This window comes from Oenanthe melanoleuca, chromosome 20, assembly GCF_029582105.1.
Source record: "Oenanthe melanoleuca isolate GR-GAL-2019-014 chromosome 20, OMel1.0, whole genome shotgun sequence".
NCBI lineage: Eukaryota > Metazoa > Chordata > Aves > Passeriformes > Muscicapidae > Oenanthe > Oenanthe melanoleuca.
In genome coordinates, this window is record NC_079353.1 from 6,702,810 (window position 1) to 6,724,359 (window position 21,550).

The window sequence follows — 21,550 nt, forward strand, 5'->3', positions numbered from 1 at the left end:
CAGTTCTTCTAACGTTTTCCCCATCAAAGTCTTTAATTATGCACAAGTTTCCTCCCTCCTGGTGAGGAGATGTTTCAGTCCCTCATTTTCCAATGGCACACGTGTGGCTGCAGTGGCTGCTGAGCTCCCCAGGAGCCCTGCAGACAGCTGGTGTCATCAACATTCCCCATCCCTTTTTCTGCCTTGGTTTCCAGAGAGCAAATTATGATTACAGGAGCTGTTGGGGAGCACAGATGCTGAACAGTTGGATCACATAGGGAGCTTACATTGCAAAAGGCTTCAGAGGCAGGCAAGGAAGAGCTCATTCCAGATGAACTCAACAAAGTTTCTGCAGGTGAGGTCTGTGGACCTGGGTACAGAAGGTGAATGTGTGGATTGCCTTATTACAGGGTGATTTTATTCTTCAAACAAAATTGGTTTTTCTCAGCAAGTTACTGTGTTTCCTGTAACACTGTCCCTTTGTCAATGCAAATCTTCAGATCTTCCCTTGATTCATATTTTCAAGTCATTATTAAATAAGTAATTCCCCTGAAAATTCCCCTGTTTCCACTGTGGTATTTGGCAAGCATGTTGGTCCAACTAGAGGAATCCAGATTTTGCAAAGTGAGAAAAGGGGGGGAAAGATGAGTATAGTGTTGGTACTCAGAATTCAGGTGTTTAAGGAACTCTCAAAGATTTTTGCTGTGTTCTGCAATACAAAAATGAATGTATTGAAGGAAGTGCTAAGAAAAGTTTTATAAGTGGTCAGTGTTGAAATAATCCTGCTAGAAAAGTCACTGGGACAGAATACAGTCAGTTACTCTTCCTTTAAATGGATTTTGCTTTGAAGAGAGGGAGTCACCAGTCCACCTGCTATGGTCTGAGTCCTGGTTGCAATGGGGAAACTTCAGCTGTTTAATGGTTTGTTACAGCTATGACCTGAAAACTGGGCTGGATAAAATTTCAGTTGTCAGAAGAATGTCTGATGTCCTAAAAACCAACACAAGCTCAAATTTTATTAATTTCCTACTTTTAGTTTGTTACTTAGACCTTTTTTTATGGCTCATTTTGGAAAGATCACTTTTTTAAGCAGGGTAGATGTTTTGGATTAAAACAGCTTATTGGAAAGGTGTTGGAGTATTTTTGAGGGTAGGTAATAGTAAACTGCAAATTGCCTGCCACTTGGAAAATTAAATTCATTACTGCATTTTTCCACCTTCTTTTACAGCCATGACGTTGCAGTTATGGTGCAAGGCATTAAAATCTTTGCTGCAGTTGAGGGGTTTTGCTGGGGAGATATTTTGATACCCTGGTGGCCAATGATGCAGCCAGGCATGGAGGGGTTACAGCTCTGTGCTCTTATGCCACCCCCTGAATTCTTTCTTAGCCCAAAATCGGCTTAGCCTGCATTCCTTGGGCTTAGGAGCTGCCCAGGTTTCTGGATCCTCTCTGGAAATCTTGGTGTGCCTGAAGCACCAGTGCACTGCATGGAGATGGCTGAGAGTTGCCTCAAAATGCAAAACCAAAAGAAAAACAAAAAAAATTGACCCCAAACACTACTGATCTCTGTGTCCACATCAAGAATTTTGCAGAGGGTGCTCAGTGAATAATTCAGGTTCTCTGTATCACTACTCCAGGCTAATGGAGTTATTAGGATACAATCATTGCAGGAGTAACTTAGGAGTTTCTGTTATTGAAGGGTTAGGTCAGGTTATTTTCAAGTTTGGAAACTAAAATCATCGTTTTAAACCCAGACACACTTACTCCCTGGCTACACCCTGGCTTTAAAATGGTTCCACCCTAAACCAGCTTTAGCTCAATGCTCAGTGTCTGTTTCCTTTCCCCACCCTGCATTCCATTTTCCCCAGGCTCCCAAGCCCTCCTCCTCCTTCTCCTCCTCCTCTTCATCCTCCCGTGGTAGCAGTTCTGATTCTGTTAATCTGCTTTAACTCCAGAGATCAGAGGCATTTCCCCTCTCCTGATTGCCCTTCTCTCTATTTCATTCGTTCCTTGTGCTCTTCTTCACAGAGATCTCAGCTTTTCATAAACTTTTTACCCCTTTTTGGTTCTTTACTTTGAAATTACAAGTGAGAAATCAAGAAACTTATAGAATTTATATTAAAATACTCTTCCTTCTTTGCAATCAGCCCTGTTCAGGACTTTAAATTCCTTATTTGCAGTGCTGCTTTTGCATTAAAATGTAGTAGGAATTAATTCTTAAGATGCAGTGCCCCAAGCTTTTCTGTACAGATCTCTGATTTATTTTTTATTCTCTCTCTCTTTTTTTTCTTCCAAGGCACTTGTTTCAAAAGGTAAATATTTGTTCTGAGGATTTTCAGAGTTTATAACTCACCATTCTGTCATATCACGAGTGCTAATATTCAAATTTAATGTGGTACTTGAATGTTTTATTTCTGTCCCTTCATGTTTATGTCTGCCTCTGTCCTGAGGAGCACCAGGGAACAGTGTCACTCCTTTTATTGCCTGAATTAAGAGACTTGGAAAAAGAGGTTAAGCTTGCAGTACTTTTAAAGTGATAGTCTCAAGTTGCTGTACAATTCTCTGCATGTTTTGGAGAAACAAGAGTAGCTAAAGGTACTTCTGCACTGCCCAGTCATTCCTGCTCCTGCAAGGATACTGTATTATCCCCTTTTAGAATAGTTTCTAAAACAATTAACTCACCCAGTTTAACAATTTCTCTCATTTTTGGATTTGTTCTATCTTTTTTTGGGGAAGATCAGCAGTTGGCCAGGTTTGCTTGTAGCCCAAGGAACAGTTGAGTTGAGGTCAGTAACAAGAGGTGGGGGAGCAGCTGGGTTTGGGCCAGCAGCTCCTTTTGCTGACCACAGAAAAGTGTCTGCAGAACTTGATTCAATGGTAGAAAAACAAATATTACGGGAAAGAGATGACATTTTTTTCCAGGTACCTGGAGGAGTGGAGGGAATTTTCCAGTTATTTGTACACTGATTACTGTTTTGAGGAGGACAAAGATGGGGATCACTTATGCTTTCAGAATATGCTGCAGGAATAGCAACATAAAACCAGGTCAAGAACAAGCCTGGTTTATTTTATTTATCTAGAGCTGGTGAGGAGAATGTTTCTGTTGGTGAAATACAGATAGTGAATATCCTATGGCTGTAGGCTGGAAAATTACATTGGAGCCTCAGCTGGCATGGGCTCCTCCTGAGCCCTCCAGAAACAGGAGCAGCATTGGAAATTGGCATTTTCCTGCAGGACAATGTTTTTCAGAGCTCAAATCCTGACAGTCCCAGCTTTGAATCATGGTGGAGAAGCTGTAGTAGGGCTCAAACTGGAAGAACAGAGGTGAGAAAGCACAGCCTGAGGGAGACCAAGTTTTTGATTCTGTAAAGATTCACTTAAAATGTTTTACAGCCTTCAACACAAAGACAGTTTTTAATGATCATATGTGTTGTGGTTAAATATCTGTGTTTGCTTGATTGTTTCCTGCTCTAGGAAATTGGAACTGATTCTGAGTGCTGTGCACATTTATTGTATCCACATGTCTGCTGTTATGGTTGTAAAATAGTGCAAATCAAACCCAATATAGCTCATGGCATCACTTCCCCATGTAAATATTGCAGTGGGTGAGAATGCTGGAGTTTGCTTAGCAAATAGTGACTTGTGAAACACTTTTGGAAGATTTCTGTTAGAAAGGAGGAGGGAACTGAAATACAAACTTCAAGGATATTTTTAGCAGCTGGTAAAAGATTGTCATTTTTCTGCCAGCCTGTGTGCTCCTTTTTATTTTTTTAATTCCCAGTCAAAAAACACACTATGAAATTAAAGCTATTTTTTCTTTTTTTCCTGAGAGTTTAAAAATTAATTGCCTTTTGTGCAGAAGGAGATCAAGCCAAACCTTCCTAAACTTACACAAGAAATATCATCCATGGAATTCTAGATAAAATGTACTGTCAGGCAGATACTTGACCCAAATAGGTTGAAGAACCTCAGAAAATTAAATCTTTCATTTCACCTAAGTTTTTTTGGGTCACATTTTGTCAGTGTACCTGAAACAAAACCTGAGTTTAAGTGGCTCCCACTCTCCTTTGGTGCTTAACTGCACCCCCACACTCTCCTGCAGTTGTTCCGGTGAAAATCTCTGTGTGATCATGCAGAGAACCAGATAGGGGAACGGATCTGCAGTTAAATATAACTTTTTTTCATAAATCAATTTATTTTTAATGTATTAGTTCCTGTATCACGTTCTATCACAACTATGCATGTGGTCTTGGTGCCACAGAGGGAGTAGCAGGGGAGGGTGCAGGAATTTGGGGTGGGAGAAGTTGCTGATTCTGGGACCTCTTCCCTTTCTGATGTAAACATTAAAAAAAATACATGTTTTCCATCAGACTAAAAATTATCCAGCTGTGTGCAGGAGATTCAAAACATCTGCCCCAGACAGTGTGATGCCTGCATCCATCCCAGGCTGCTTCCAGACCTGATGCTTGACTTTGTTCGTTGACAACTTGTGTGGTGGGATGTTGTGAACTCTCAGCGAGTTGTTGGATGGCACCAGGCTGGGAGGGGAGGGATGATTGGCTGGAAGGCAGCAGTGCCAGGCACAGCAGGAATTCCAGCAAGACAAGTGGGAAGTCCTGCATGTGGCACAGGATAACCCTGTGCAGCAGTTTGGGTTGGCAGACAAGGAGAGAGAAAGCAGCTTTGCAGAAAATGTCTGCTGGGGAGTAAGGAGCTGAAGAGGAGCTGTGTGCCCTCACAGCTAGGGAAGGTTGGCTGCCTGCCTTAGGGAGAGCATTTGGAGTACAGCATCCAGTTTGGAAATCTCCAGGCCAAGAAAGACTTTGACAAGCTTCAGGCAGCTGAGGCCATGGAGATGATGTGTGTGAGGAGAGAGAGGCTGAGACAGCTTGGTTTAAAATCTTTAGGAAGAGAAGGGGGAGGTGGATTATCCAGGGCCAGATCCTTCTCAGATGTGGATTGAGAAAGGATGAGAGGTAATGGACTGAGTTACAGGAAGGGAAATTGTCACAGGGTGGAAGGAGGAGATTCTCATAAAGTAGTCAAAAGGTAGAAGAGGGACCTGGGGGAAATTCTGCTCTGTCCTCCCTGCTGATACCCACAACTGGGCTGTACAAGCCACTGGAATCCTTAGTAGCTCTGAAGCCACTTTCAGCCTAATTTATTCTACAGGTCTTGAAGATGACTCCAGGTGACAGAGCAGTACTGCTGCCCTAGGTCAGGATAGATTCTCAGTCCCCTGTCTGATGGTGACATCACCTCAGGTTAAGTCCAGCTGCTCCTCTTTCCAGACTGTGCTTTCCCAGGTTCTTGCCTTGCTGACAGCAGGACTCCTGTAGCCAGAGATGCCTTCCCTGCAGTTCACCTTTCCACCCTAATTCTGCCAGGTTGGATCCTGCAGGTGGGGTGAGCTATGGGAAAGGCTCAGGAGCTCCTTTTGGCCACTGAATTGCCATTGTCTTTGGAGGCTGTGGGACTTGCAGAGAGATTCCTGCAGGTGCTGAGTGGTGAGACCTGCAGTTCAGAAAGGTGTGCTGGAGGAATGGCTGATGAAACATCCCTGCATTCCAGCGGGGTTGGGAGCTCCTCAAAAACTCCTGAAATTTGCCAGGGTGATGGAGAAACACAGAAGAGCTGTTTTAAAGCTCTGTAAATGATAAGTGAGGCACTGTTGCCCTCCTTTGAAGGACTCCTGTGCCTGTGGCTGGTTCCCCCTCACTGCTGGGGGTCACCTCTGCCACACAACCCCAGAAATTCGGGACACCAAGGGAGAAACATCCCTGCTTTGAGCTCCTGCCACAATGAACGGGGCTTTGGAGAGGAGATGACAGATTTCTTGATCCCCTCTTACCTTGAGACTGTCATGAAAAGAGCAATATTGAGAAAGAAAAACCTGGAAAAGCACTTCCCTTAGTTCTTGGGGAAAAAGCTTGTTTCTGCTTTGAGTTTTCCAGCAGCAGATGCAACCCTGTATGGCTTTTATTCACGCCTTTCTCTCTTCTCACGGGTTTGGTTCTCCAGTTACTGGTTTCTAGATGTTCAACTGTCTACATGAGAGAGCAGGAATAAAAGATGAAAAGGGGGAAAAAATAATTAAAAAAAAAAGAACTATGAAAGAGAATAATATCATTGGGAGTCTGGGAAACCCCACTGGGGGTTTACTGAGAAGGTTAAAACACAGTACAAACAAGAAATAAGTGGTGTGAGAGAAGCAGATGCTGAGGAGGTACTTTGGTAACAGCTGAGTTTAAGCTGTAATAAGAAAAAATGACAGAAGCAGGGAGAAGAAATACAAGTGAAAAAAATTGGTTTGTGTATTAAAGTAATTAATTAAGGTAGTAAATGGAGTCTCTAAAATGGAGCTTTCCCTTGCTGTTTCTGGGATGGCATGTGTGTTTTGTTTAGTTGTTGGACTGGGTTTAATTCTTTTTACTGTCAGCTTCCTCCTAGATCTTTGAAAATAAATTATCACATTAACATTTGGATACTTTAAGTACATTGCATTACTTTGATTTGTGCCATAGCCTTTTCCAAGGGGCTGCCAGACAGATGTCTGTAGTGTTTGATTTTTTTGTCACTGGTGCAACTTGCTTTTCCCATTGCTGGATTTGTGAGAGGATCTCAGTTTATAGGACTTCCAGAGCTCACACAGTAGCCACCCTGGGTGTGTTGGGAATATTGTACTGCTCCTGTTGTCCTGGTGTGAGGTTTATTCCTCTTCATGGATCTGTTAAAGCCTGGTCTGTGTGGCTGGGAATGAAGTGAGTTTTGGGCTCATCTGGGATGGGTGCTTGTATTCCTGTTGTGCGATGCTTCATGCGTAGGTAAGAACTTTACTTTTGCTTTCAGAATTGCATGGAAATACTGTTGCCAAAATTGTCCAAAAATAGGCTCAGTGTTTGATTTGACAACAAAAGCTAACAATAAAATATTCATCCGAGTCAACAAACTTAAGAAAGCTTTTCTAAAGCTTCCGTGTTTTGGAAAGTAGGCTGGTGTAATAGAGTAACTGCAAAATAATGATTTGCTAAAGCGACTAATGAGCTCAGTTTCCCAAGCAGCATTAATCCCGTGTTTAGCTCGGGATTTCCTGCGTGTGGAGCCCTGCAGTCGCAGGGGCTGTCCCAGCAGGGTGAAGAAGGAGCTCTGGAGGGCTGGGATGGAGCTCTGGGGCCCGTGGCAGTGAATAATTGCAGAATAGAAGCTCATTGAGCAAAGCCTGGTTTACGCGCTGGAGTAAACAGTTTGGATTACTGGGAAGTGACGGCTGCTTTCGATTCATATCATTCTTTGGCTAAATCTTGTTAAAAGGAGCTGCATTCTAGAGAAAAGAGAAGTGGTTTTGGAGGCACTGTGAAGAGGAACTTGGTGCATTTTTTGGATTTTGGTGTGCTGAGAGTATTTTAGTACTTATGTGACTAAGTGGATATTTATTTTGCCATAATGTGTGTTTGATTAGATTACATCAGCTATAAATACTGGAAGCTCTGAAGCATCTATTTCACTGTCTGTCTCTAATCTTGGCTTTTGAGGAACATTTAATGTCTTGTTGTGGTTACAATTAATCTGTGTGTGTTTTAGCAATTAGTGTTTATGTGCAGCGGGCAGCAGCCAATTCTGGCAACTGTCAATCAGCAGCTGTAACAGGCTCTGAGAAAGGAGTGCAGAAAGCACAAGGTGATTCCCTGCCTGCCTGGTTATTTGGGAATGCAGTTTTGTGGGCAAACACCCTTTCTGGCCCGAGTTATGTGCTGTGATTCCCCATGTGGGCAGTGGGACAGTGGTATTAATGTGTCTTTGATGTGATGATGCTCTCTGTTACCTTACCAGTTTAATGGGCTAAGGTTTAATATACTTCCTTTGCCACCTTTTGCAACAGCTGCTGGATTTTACTGTCTTGTAATTTTCCTTTATGTAGGTATGCTTGCTTGTTTTTAAAAAACCTTCATTAGCATCTAGAAAAGTGGGTATCCTGTGAGCCACTAGCAGAGGGATGACAAAATATGTAAAAATTCAAAGCATTTGAATTCTTCCGCTTGGCTGAGATTTAAGAAAACTGATAATATGAAATTGTATGAGCAAAACACAGATGGAGGAGGGAAAATGGTTTGTTTTAAACAGAGAGCATCTCTGGCAGTTCACATTTATGAACTTCCTACTGTGTTTGTAGTCCCCAGCCTGTTCCCTACATCTCCGGGGTGTGAGAGCACTCTGCCTGTGATTGCTTTTCCTTATTGTTTGCTTTGAGGCCGTTTGTTTTTTAAAGGAACAATTTAGCAGTAGGATGTACTGGCAGAACAGTGCAGCTCAGTAAAACCAATCTGAACATGTTCTGGAATCTGATATGCCCTGAGCTGGGACTGGGAAATTCTCCGGCTGCTCCTGGCTCCACAGGCTGGGCACCTTGAGCGTGTCCCCACGTCTTTCTCTGGCAGCCACCACCTGTAAAATGGAGATAAAAATAATGATCTTCCTTCAGCTGTTTTCCAGGTTACAGGAGGTGGGCACGGTATCAGTGTCCTCATTAACATTTTTTAATAAGGCTTTGCAGATTAATGTCTTGCCCTGGTTTGAAGTTGTGGAAACCAAGTGCTGGTTTGTCTCACTCTGCCTCCTCCCTTCTGAGCTTCTGTACAGGAGTGAGTTTATTGCAGTGTGGACAACACCTGAATTCCTTGCCCTGAAGAGCACCAAGTGAATTTGTGAAAGCAGCAGGGTATTAATTCTGTAAGTGTCCTACCACTGCTTTGAGCTATAGTAGGTCCCTCTTGCATCAAGTAGATTTAAATCTCTTTTAAACTAGGAGGCAATAAAGTATTCAGGATCTGCAAAACAGCTTCTTTCTCCATCTGATAGCTCATTATCTGTACCTTCTCTTTAGATACGGATTTTTTCCTACATTGATAGGAGAAATGCCACAAAGGCATAAGTTTGTTGGGAAGCTTCAGCTCCGTTTGCCAGGTGCTCAGCTGGGTTTTGAGTGTGTCAGCTGTGTTTGCTGCTGCAGATTTTGGAGTAGGTAATTGCAATTTGTTTCATGCACTTTTAAAATGGGCTAACAGCCCTTCTTGTGTGTAATTATTTGTTGTTTCATGTAAAGAATAGAGAGGAGTCTGAGAGTCATTTTCCTTTACATAAAATTACATGAATTATTTAAGCTGATAAGAGAGTCAAAGTTCAAACAAAGGAGGCTCTTCAATTAGACCTTCCCGAAAATACAACAATAAACTGTTTTTGCAGGTAGGAGTTTGCCTTATCATAGCTTTTTTGGTTTTGTTTGAGTTCAGTAATTGATGTGTTTGTTACTACTATGTTACATTTTTATACAGTTTCTTTGTAGTTACATGGTGTAAAGTGGCTGTTTCATATCTTTTTTTTTTTAACTGTAACGCTTCTGTATAAAAACCCACCCTGTGATATATGCTGGGAACCACTGGTTACTGTGTTATTTTTTAGGGAAGTGACCCCAAGGGATTTATACTCAGCACCCCATTTTTAGAGGCTGGATTTCTCAAAACCTTCGTCATGGGGGAGAAACAATAGAGTGAAAATTTGGGCTACTGGAGTGTAAAATTAGGGAAAAAACAAAACTTAAACCTTTGAATGTCATTTCAGTGCTAGCAAATTGTCCTGAAATCTTAGTTTAAGATAAATAAATAGTTTTATCCAGGTTGTGGGTAAAATCGATATCCTCTCCTGGTGCCCTGCCTTCACAGCACAGTGTGGCACTGAACCCAAGCCCGGCTGGTGGGGCAGGAGGGAACGGGCCGGAAAAACAGAACCCCCAGTGTGAGGCAGGAAAAGAGGAGCGAGAGCAGCACTGGCACGTGAAAAGCAAAGCCAAAACAAGTGCTGCTGCAGTCCGGGTCCCGTGTCCCGGATCCACAGCGAAGCACTGGAGTTGTCTGACCGCATCTTCCCTCCCGCAGGCGCGGAGGCGGCCGGGACGGAGCCCAGCAGCTCGGACAGCAGGGCGGAGCGGCCGGAGCCCTTCGGCAGCGTGGAGGAGGCGCTGCTGGCCGGGGAGCCCAGCTACATCCCGCAGCCCCTGACCCCCGACAAGGAGGATGCGCTGCAGGCCGCCACCGTGGCCAACCTGCGCGCGGCTCTGATGAGCAAGAACAGCTTGCTGTCGCTGAAAGCCGACATGCTGGGCGAGGACAGCTCGCTGCTCTTCGAGTACCTCCCCAAAGGCACGCACTCGCTCTCCCGTAAGTTGGACTTCTTCTATTTGTTCTTCTTTTAGCGATGCTTTAGGGGAAATATTTAGTGAGAAGAAAATACAGGTCACCTCGTTTGTTGCTGCTGGTGTGTTCATATCCAGGTTTAAGTCTTGGTTTAATCCCACTTTCCATAAAATTTGGAAACTTTTGCCTGAATTGATCCAACTTTAATGTTAAGTGCTGAAGTAATAGAAGAAAATATTAATCCTGTAGCGCTTGCCCTCAGATTTCTGTTTCGCTCATTTGCACAATGGTATATGCAAGCAAAATACAAAGTATTTGAGTCATTATGGAAAAGGTTTTGAATCCAAACTTGATTGATGTTGAGCAGCTTGACTGTTGCTCCTGTGTCTGTGGAAACAATTGGGCTGTTGTAGATTGCACGATCTTTACTTCTTGCAGTTTAATTTTAGACCTGTAAGTGGTGAGCAGCTATTGATTTTGTTATACTTGTACCTGGAAATGAATGTTTTTCAACTGGTGATCTGTTGGAGACAGCTGATGTGAGCCATTAGGTGTGGACAGCTGATTTTTCAGCATATTTCTGTGTTTTCTTCATTGCAGCCTGATTCTCTAGTGCATAAAGAAATTATTAATGCAAAATTTTAATAATACTCTGGGAAGATACATCATTTGTGAAACAGAATAGAGCAAGCAACAGTTTTCTGAGTAATACATGTTAATTTCCAGAGGAAAAGGTTTATCTTTATCTATGCTGAGAATACTGACCAAGTAAATAGAATGAAAAGTTCACTTAAGGTATCTATTATTCTGTTTTCTTTTAGTTTCCTTGATAAGAAAAGATAGATAACTTTAATGGTCATAGAATTAGAGAATGAGTCACAGAATCCCAGAATTCTTTGGGTTGGAAGGGATTTAGAAGATCATCTTTTTCCAACCCCTTGCCATGGGCAGGGACACTTTCCACTAGACCAGGGTGCTCCATGCCCCATCCAAGTGGCCAGCTGGTCCCTAGAGTTGTGTGACAAAGGGAAATTATTGCACCGTGAGTGTCAGACTTAGCGTCTCTTTTCACTTCTCATGTCTGAAAAATGGGATTGGTTTTTTAAAAAAAATCTAAAAACCTTCACGTTTCTGTACCTTATCCTGTAGCTTAAATATTTGTGGGGAATTGCTGGTGCAGTGTTGTGGTTTCTTTCGCAGTAACTCATTTCCCAAAGGATCTCCAGTTAAATCTGATTTAGATGGCTCAGATTGGGCTGCAGGGTTGAAAATCCCTCAGTTGCAGTGTAATAGCACAGATTTGGCTCAGTTCAGTGGCAGGGTTTGGGTGCAGGGAGCAGAGTGTCCTGAGCTGGCATTGATCCAGGCTCCCACCCATCCCTGTGCAAGACCGCAGGTGATGGATACACCCCGAGTTCAGACTGGGGCTCCAGACAGGTGAAGGCAGCAGTTCCATATCGTGTCTTGATAAATTGGAATAATGACAGGGCTGCTCTCTATCCATCATCCTTCTCCTTGTTGGAGGATTGTAGGTTTTACTTAAAAACTGAAGCAGCACTTGACATAAAGATAAATGTGCATGAAGCAGTCATAAATCTGGGTTAAAAATTAGAGATTGCCCAACCACCTGAGAAGCAGAGTTTGGGGCTGAGCATGGTGAAGGCAGGAGACCAGCTGGTTTTAAAATAAACCTTGATACATTTAGAAAAGGGAGTAGTTGATAGCTCATTGAGGGGTGGCCCAGGAGGTCCTGCCCCACATGTATTTGAGGTCCTTATTTTCCAGTCTTCTCTCTATTACTTGGATTTCATTCAGCTGAGTTTCAATTATCTCATCTTTATGGAAGCAAAGTGAAATGCCCAAGTCAAAAAGGAAGACTTCCTGCTTGGTCTGTGGCTCTCACAGCAGTCAGCAATGTGGCTGTGGCCTGGTAAGAGGATTTTTATAGAAGCCAGGAGTTAAGAGACATATTTTTCTTTCATTTTATTCAGATTCACAGGTATCAATTTATTTTAATCACTTGAAAAAGATCTTGTGATATACGATTCCCTTTTAAGTGGTCATTACTGAATGAACAGGACATCAAGTTTGATGAGAATTTTCAGTGTATAAAATGACAGTGAAGCAAGTGGTAAGAAGATTGTGGAGATGTAAAAGCACAGTCGAGGTTGGTCCTGGCTTTGTAGGTGTTTTTGACATTTTTCTTCAAAAACAATTTGAGGATGTTGAGTCATTTTAAGTCCTGGGTTATAGTAAAAAAAAATAAAAAGGAGGAGGGAGTAGATAGGAGCACAGTGAAAAAGATTAAATTTAACAAGACAACCAAACCCAGTAGTTTTCATCTGTTTTGATTTAAGAAGAAATGCACTAATTTCAGGGATTATAAGTGACCAGTCTGTCTTGACTTTAAAGAAGTGTTTTTTAATCTTGGCTGCTATCACTGGATTGTCTTCTCTTACAAAGCACTGCAGTATATAACTGCCTCAAGGAGCAGTACTCAGGTTTTGTTTTGTTGTGTTTTTTCTGGAGAAAAAAAAAATTAATGGAGGTGGACAGATGCAAAGAGGGTGTTGAACATGTTTAAAATTTGGATGAGCCATTTCTAAAGGGAATATTTCTCTCTTAAGTTACTGCACACATTAAAAGTTTTCACTTGCTCTTCCACGTAATTCTTCCTGGTTTAGAAGTTAGAGGGTATCCCATGGTTTTCATTTTACCCTGTGTTCTTTTTAACTGATTCATTATATGATCATATGAGGTATGAACTTGACATTCTGCTGGTGGAAAATGAAGCCCAGAATGTGTGTGTGTGTGGGTGTTGTATCACTATGGTGAATTTCTGAAGTTAACCAGTTCAAACTCATTTAAAATCAGAATGGAAAACTTTAATATCTTGCCATTTGGTTAGCACAGTTGCCAGATAACCTGCAGCTGAAGGGCTCTGAGAGTTTGATGTTCATGATGTGTGATCAAGATTGACGTTGTTCATATGCTTGTCAGAAACCTGGAACACTCAGGCTTTGCAGAAAAAAAAAAGTGAGTTACTCATGGGTTACACTGGGGCTGTCTGGGGAGCTGCTGGTTACTGAACCTCGGTTATTGCTGGGGGCGCCTTTCAGAGAAGGCACCATGAGAGTTTTTCTGGTCTTGCCATGTTTTCCTGGTTTGCCTCTAAAAGCAGGTGGTTGTTGTGTGATTTCCACTCGAGCAGAGCTGCTCTGCAGAGCTCCTTGGTTTAATAACGTGTCTTATTTCATTTATGAGCCTGAACTTTGGTAGCATTGTTCCGCACGGTTACATCACACGGCCAGAACTCTCAAAGGCTTCAGTAGAATGTTTTGAGATGGTTTTGCCAAGTATAATCAAGAGAATGAGGATTTTAATGTTCATCAGAAAGTGAGGTATTTAGTTTACATCCTTGTTTTCTCATTTAAAAAAAAAAAAAAAAATTCAGATCATAGGGGGGAGGGGGACACACGACTCCCTTAAAGGGCGACTTCCATGTTTCAGAATAGCACATTTGAAGGCTTTTTTATATGTCTAAGTTTGGCTTTTCCTGTTTACCCTGTTGCATCTGAAACTGTTTATAGAAGCAATTCCTATGAAGCTTCCAGTCCAAGTGATTACATGGTACACAGAGCCCTTTTCTTTTGGGCAAACCAGCTAATAGGTTATTTTTAGTTAGTGGTTCATTGGAGCCAATAATTTATCCTTGCAGTGCACATTAAGAAATATATTTTACTCAATGGTCAGCTTTCCCAGGAAGAAGTTAAAGGTATTCAGTTTGGTCTGGAATTTTTGTACATGGTAAAAGAAGATTTAGGGGAGAATGGATGCAGTTTTAAATGAGATATAATAACTTTGCCTTTCTGTTTTCCACAATAGTTTACTGTCTAGCTGTCACAAGAATTCTGTATTCACACATGTATTGCTAAACCCCTGCTTCATTTTCTGTGTGCAGAGCTGACTGAAGGAAAGAGTTTTTGATTTCTGATTTAGAAGTTAAAGTATGTTTGGTTAAAATTCATTTTAGTACAAGTTTAGGAGGAAAAACGATTTCTTACAGTCCAAGTCAGAATGGACATAAATCTGTGTTCTTGTATACAAAGTGTGGGTCATTGATGTGGGTTTCTCTCTTGTGTTACTTGCAGTTGTTGAAACCAAATAAATACTGATTGTTTGAAAACTCATCTTTGTTGTGTTGTACATCTCTGTGTGTTTGTACACCTTGGGTGATAGTTTATTGGTTCTCTGGGCTTAATTTCATTGCTTGTTTGTTAGCCTTAATTTTTGCTTTAAGAAGTACAGAGATCTTTTTTGGAACCTGTGAAGCTCTGGGAAGGTGCTAATAAAAGAATTCATCAAGTCAGGCCCCACTGGTTTATCTTTACTGTGTGCTAAAATACAATTAGCTCAATCAAGTGTAACCCTGAGTTGCCTTTGGGGCAGTTTGAATCAGTTTGGGGTGTTCAGGGGTGAAAAAAAAGGAACATGTGTCTGTCTAGGCAGGAGTTCTGCTATGGACCTGTAGAGCTGGATTCCAGTTTCTAACAGGAAATACTGATAAATTCCTTCTTTCCCCTGAACTTTTCCTATCTTGAATTTCTGGCATTTTTTTGTCCTACTTTAAAATGACAACAGCAACAGATGAGCAGCACTTGAAGGAAACCTTGGGGCATTGTTATCCCATCTGAACAGCACTAAGTTGGGAAAGATACCAATCTGTGATCAAAGCAGAGGAAAGTAAATCAAACATCCAGTTTGTGGCACAAGAGCAGAATTTCCTTTGATAGCTGATAAAAAAGTAAGATTTGGGATTGTTCACATTTCGAAACCTTGGTGTGGTTTCACTCGACTGCTTTGTTGTCACCAGATCACAGTGCATTGTATTCGGACACAGAGTAAACTGTGACTTGTTATTTGTAGCTGCATTAAAGAGTGGTTTTTTGTATCTCTGAAGGTTTCCATCAGATTCTTTTTTGCTGGAAATGAAAAAGCCTTTAGGGCATGGAGTGCCTCAAATATGAATTTGTTTATTTTATGCCATATTTGCTTCTGGTTTTGCTGCCTTGTGTCTCAAAAAGGACAACTTGCTCAGTATGTCATTCCAATATTCAGTCAAGACATGTGCTAAAGTTTATATAATAATATATAATGTACAGTGATATTGATGACACAGTCTTTATTTGTATTTAGCTTTTTCATTGATCCTCAGGCAGTTTCTGGAATACTGTTTTCCATTTGGCTGTTGCTACAGTGTAGGCGAGGGCCGGACACAGCATGTTTTCCTTTTGAATTATGGGAGATTTTTAGACTGTAATGACTGTCAGGCATAATTGAACCATTTTGTACAAATATTTGAACCTCCATCCTTGCTAAATATAAAGTGACAGAAATCCTTTTTTCCATCTTTTGTAAAGCACTTTGAGATCAAGTACTGACAGTCTGATATTAAATAAACCACCACGGACAGATCTCGAGATCTGAACCTGTGACATAAACTTTTCAAGAAAGTTAGTGGAATGAAGTTTGTGTGTACATTCCTTAAAGGTGGAAGGGTATGTGTTCAGAATGGTGCCTCTCCAAGAGAAATGTGGATCTCTGTGCTGCACTGTGCTTCTTTCTCCCGACGGACCTGTAGTGACCGAGCCCTGCAATGTCACTCCAGCACATACAGACATTTGGGTGGGGAGACTGGTTTTTAACAAAAAAAAAAAAAAAAAAACAAACAAACAACCCATCAACCAGAAAGACAAAAGCCTGGCATCCCTGTCCTGCTGCACCCCCTCCCACTGACAGAAGATGAGCTGCGAGTGCTGGGGCGCTGCCTTTGCGAGGCCGTTTTTAAAGCCACCAGCTGGTGCTCATTCACGTGGGTGAGATTCGTTTCCTGTGTTCCCCAGGGCCTGGCACCAACTCGAATCCTTCAAGGGGTGAAAGTGATGGCAAAGTGGAAGCACCATCTCCCCCGCTGCCTTCAGCACACCTTGCCACTCAGAGCCCCCCTGGGATCTGCTCTTCTGGTCACATGTCACCAGAATCTGCGATAAAAGGAGAGGTGCCTTCCTCAACCCAGGTAAGATCAGGGGGAGGGGGAAATACAAAGAATTTGAAATGCAAAGGTGTCTGTTTGATCAAATCCTCTCCAGTTAGGAGTATTTTGAAAGATCTGATACCTTATACTTTAATCTGTGAGCTTTAAAAAAAAATACAGGTTATTTTAAAACTAGAAGTCTGTTGAGGGTCAGGACGGGTGCTGTCACAATTTTAATCTTTCTGCCTTACCTCAATAAAACTTCTGTCCAAAAACCTTTGGGGTTTTTAAAATATAAATTCCCTTTTTATTGTAAATCTCTTCATTTACACAACATTGCACACTAGCATTTAATAATGGCATGAGACCTCAGTTACTCATTGCTCACTTCTGGTGTTGGGCATTTGGGTTTCTTGTAACTGTCTAAATTCAGACAGAAGTGGGCTGGCTCTCTATTACAGAAGTCAGAAGTTTGACCTAAAATCCATAGCTTTCTGCAGCATTTCTTATTCTTAATGTTTTTGAATGATGCTCTATTAAACAAATGGGTGTAAAACACACATTTTGTTTTGCAGTCCCTGTAGAGCAAAGTGAGCTGGTCTGCACAGACCTGCCGAGGCTGCAGCACGCCTCTGCCTCATACAGGGCTGCCATCTGCCACATGCTGGCATATTGCAAAGGATTTATAGAAAAAAAAAAAAAAAAAGATAAAATCAGCTTTTATTTAGAATTTGGATCAGCAGTGTCAGAGGGCATTTACAGAAAGGGAGTTATGCAGAAGGTGTTTGTGTTCTACAGGCTCTCCTACGTGGAAAGGAAAAGTACCTGTGGAGGTCTAAGGGAGAATTTTCCAGTTCTGTTGTATCAACTAAAAATATTCTGTCCAGGATTTCCTACTGGCCTGCGCAGGAGCTGTAGATGCTTAGTGGCTTGAAAACTGAGTAGTTACCCAAGACTTAAACAGGGGTGTTGATTACAGTCTTTGAAATACCAAATGATAAGGTGTTTTGAAGCAAGATGAAGACCCAGTTCACTGCTCTGGCAGTGAAAGCTTTGTAAAGGCACTATGAGTAGCCAGGTCAAAGGACTGAGCCTCCCTTAGAGAAGGGATGGAGGCAATGACAGCGACAGGAGTCAGAGCTCTGCCTACAGGACAGGTTCTTGTAAATGCCTGCCTTAACTTCCCTGTGCTTTTCCTTTGCAGGCCGCCTATGACAGATTGCTGGCACTTTGGCAGTTTGATAACTCTGACTCAGGTAAGCAGAGAGAAAAAGACACCTTTGAACTGTTGTTATTTTGTACCAGAAGAGGCTGATCCGTGTGCGTGCACCCACGGTTCTGTTTCAGATTCGAGTTTCCCAAGGTCTGAAGACATGGACATCACCGATGGCACCTTCCTGGATTCAGCCCTGGCCAAGAGGCTGCCCTGTGGCTTCTGCAGGAGGGTGTTCCAGTGTGCAGAGGAGCTGAAGGAGCACATCCACGAGCACAGCTCCTCCACGCTGCTCCCACCCGGCCGCTTCCAGTGCTCCAAGTGCCCCGCCAGCTTCACTCTGAAATCCAACATGGAGCGCCACGAGAAGACCGTCCACTTGCACTGTAAGAAGATGCAGTGTCCTGCCTGTGCCAAGCTGTTCCGAGACAAGACAGACTTACACCGGCACCTCCTGGCCGTGCACGTGTCTGTCTCTGCTGCGGGAAGGGCTTCGGCACCCAGAAGAACCTCAGTAGCCACCTGAAAATGTGTTACCTGGGCTCTGCCCACCTGCCTGGGCTGCAGCTTTTGGACAGTGTAGGACCCAGCAAGGATGCTGAGGATGTGTAGCTGCTGTTGTATATCAGATGCTTCCTTGAATCAGGAAAAGCAAATTGTGCCGTGGTTCTCGTGCTGCAAATAAATGTTCCACAGGTGCAGTTTCCTAGAGTAACTCCCCAAAGCTGATCAGTCGATGCTGGACTGGTTCCAGATGCTGTGTCACTGCAGCCTTGGGGCAGTTTTTGTGCAAAGATAACTTTTTTAGGTCCATAAAACAGGCACTTTGGCTGTTTTATTGGAGTGCTCATTCTGTGTTCTGACACTACCTTCAATTGCTTTATCAGTAGATCTCAAAGTGCTTTATAAAAGAAATTGTGATGTTTTCCTCCAATTCCTCAGGAAAATAACATCCCTCAGGTTGTTGAAAGTGCTAGCAATAGAATTAATAGTAGAATTCAATTCTGAGTTCTGCTCTAGTGCTCTGTCCATTAGACCATTTGGGCATTTCACGGGTTTTCACTGTGAACTTAGGAGCTTGGAAGCACTGGGTTGCTGTTTGTGAAGTGGTTTTCTATGTCTTTCAAAAGAGAAAATCATATTACTTGCTCATATGTCCAGTAGGGTATGTTATTTGGGTTTGAAAGTTGTTGCAAGGCTTGCACCTTTTACTGATACTGTATTTCAGTATTCTCAGGGCTTTAAAAAAAAAAACAAAAAAAACATTCTGGAGTATGGCTGTGGTTTTCAGGGATTCTGTGCATTTTTGTTACTCATTTGGTTTATATACTGTAATTAAGTTAGCCAGGCTGAGTGTGGTGGTGTTGAAGCAGAGGAAGGAGGCTTTAATTGTAACTTGGGGTGTGCATACAGAATCAATAATGGCTGCTCCTGGTGGGTAGAAATCTGTAATTCCTGTTTTGTTCTATGAAATTAACTTATTTTTTAAAAGGATTCAATATTTCTGTGCATCTTGCTATATATTTACATATAAAACCAGATTATGGTAACTGTGAAATGAAAGTAGCATAATTAAGAGCAGTGCTTCCCAGCTGCTCTGTGTGCAGCACAGCTTGTCAGCATGTGGGGTTTCTTTCCTCAGTGTGAGACAGCTGAGGAGGAAAAAACCAACTTCTACAAATGTTCTCTAGAGTTCTTCAGGGAAGTTCTTTCTCATGATACTGTTGCATCTCAGGGAGACAAAAAATGAGAAATACTTAGTCGTGCACAATGTAGGTTTAGTGAGGAGCTTTTCCCCCAGCCCTTTCCTGTGGGAAGGTGAATGAGAGAGCCCATAGGTCCTGCTGCCCTTGGGCTTGTGGAGAAGGAACTGGGATATTCTGGGGCAGCTCTGCTCCACCTCTTCCTGCTGGGAGTTCAGGGAGACAGCTCCATGCCATGCCAGGAGTGGGAAGCTGGAGTTTCCCTGCTTGGCTTAGTTCTTACTCATCATTCGAGCAGGCTGCATTCAGAATTGAGGATAAGTTCCTATGTAATCACTGTAGTACTCTTTAATCATTTGGGTTTAAATGTTATGGGTTTTGCAAAGTGAGGTTCATTTTTTCTGCTCTTGTTCCCACTGACTGTGGCATTAGAGATCTTGGCTGTCTGTGAGTGTGCTCAGCCCTGAGTGTCACCTTCCCTTGTGACAGATGTCACAGTAATTGCCTCGTCATTTATTTTGCTCTTAAATAATCAGCAAGTGAGAAAGGAGAAAGCCGAGCCAGAAAACAAAGTTGTAACCCAGTGAATCTTAGCAGGAAATTTGGAAGCAGCAGGGAAGGATTTCTCTGACTTAGGAAAGTAAGATGCCAGCAAAAGCAATTTCAGCAAACTTTAAAAGGTTTCATTACATGATAATAATTAATGAGGTTTCATGTTTGCTCATTTTTCTTGTATTTTAGAATTTAATTCAACATGGAATTCTTCTTCTGTAGTCAGGTCACCACTGCTTCTAATAGAGGTTTTAGTAGCATTTTCCTTGGCGTGTGCATCAGAGTGGTTCCTGACTTCAGCACTGGGAATTTCTGGTGCTTCCCTTCAGGATCAGGACTAGGTTTTTAAATTGTTAGACCTGAAGGGTATAACAGGGCAGAGCTTTATTGGGTTTGTGTAGAACAGGTGTTAGGAGCAGGATTTTACTCTTAGGAAATGGCATGGGAAGCTGATGGGAGGTGTGAGTCTGACAGTTAAATTGCATTTTGCTATTTATAGCCTTAAATATAAAGAGGATTTAGCAGACAAGAATTCTCCTGAAATTTGTGAATTCTTTCTAATAACCTAAAGAATGTAGTATTTCAGTGATTATTAACTATATGACAGTTTACAGAGTTAATCCATAGCAGCTCCATCAGGCATCACTGGTGCTTTTCCTTCACTCTCAGGGATGTAGGAACCTGTTTCCTTAAACAGCCTCAGTGAAATAAGTTACTTGAGATGACAATACCAAAGATTTTTTTTTTCCAAAGCATTATTGTGTTGGTTTTAAAAACACACATTTCCATAAATATTTTAGTGGCATTAAGTACACAGATTTTTACTGTGTCACTGTTTTTATTTCCTTCTCCATTTCTTGGTGCTGTGTCCAGTAGCTCTTTACCCATGGTGCTGCTGTTTATCACCTTGATGATCATGTTAAAGGTGATTTCTTAGGACCTTAATGCTGCTACACTTAATGTTGCTCTATAAAATATTGTCATTTAGACAAAGGATGATGCTCATACCAAAGCTGGTATTTGTGCATTAAATAGATGTACTGTGGGTGCACATATTTTGCAGGACTGTGAAAATGTTAATGCTGCAATACACTTATTTCTCTGATCATGCTGCTGTTTTTGAGGTGTTACCTTTTGTAGATATCAGAACTAAATATGTGGCTAAACTATAAACTAACTAAATATTATATAAATATAATACTTTTGATGCAAAAATAGTTTTCAATAAAACTATAGCTGCAAACAGTATTCTGTGAGTATTCTTAAATACAGAAGCTGAAAATAATGGTTTTGAGTGATTTAAGGTGGATGCAGACATGAGGGATTTTGGAATTGGACAGTCAGGAATAAACTGTTGGGAATTCATGGATTGTTGGAGGCAGGTGGATGGGGAGGAGTGTGCTGGGATGCAGGTGATGCTCCCAGTGTTGGGTGTTGCCTTTTCAGCTTTGCAGCAGCTCAGCCCTAAGGGAAGGGAGAAATGTGGGCAGGAAAGGGAGCAGGCACCAGGTCACAGAGGGAACAGCAGGATCAGCTGCAACCTGGTGTTGCAGGAATAAGGGATTTTGTGGGTTTTTCTCCTTAAAGCACTTTTTCTTCATGGTGCCAGGATCTGGTTGCTGTCAGCCTCTCCAGTCAGTGTTTCCCAGTTGCTCTGCAGTGTGAGTGGTGTGGAGCAGGACTCCAGGAAGGAGGGTTTGTGTCCCTTCTCCACTCCCCATGCTCAGCTTGCAGCTTGCTCACCTTGTCTACACTCCATAGTGGTGGGGTTGTTAGAAGTGTGTGTGTGACCTGTCACCAAAATCAGAGTGGAAATGAGTTTATTATAAATATATCATAAAATGCTACCTGTTGTAGGAAAACGTGGGCTCCTTGCCTCTGA

At 42.1% G+C, this 21,550-nt stretch overlaps 1 protein-coding gene across 9 annotated transcripts in view; it reads left to right on the plus strand.

Moving 5' to 3' along the window:
* The window catches only part of ZBTB46 (zinc finger and BTB domain containing 46), a 52,868-nt gene that overhangs the window by 21,100 nt on the left and 10,218 nt on the right, over positions 1–21,550 (plus strand). For 6 of the 9 annotated variants that reach the window (XM_056507257.1, XM_056507256.1, XM_056507255.1 and 3 more), the window contains 4 exons: positions 9,909–10,190; positions 16,070–16,242; positions 17,405–17,456; positions 17,548–17,799. In XM_056507257.1, the coding sequence (XP_056363232.1) occupies positions 9,909–10,190; positions 16,070–16,242; positions 17,405–17,456; positions 17,548–17,799 (759 nt within the window). The remainder of the gene's footprint in view (positions 1–9,908; positions 10,191–16,069; positions 16,243–17,404; positions 17,457–17,547; positions 17,800–21,550) is intronic. The other 3 variants (XM_056507262.1, XM_056507261.1, XM_056507260.1) reach the window with 2 other exon arrangements.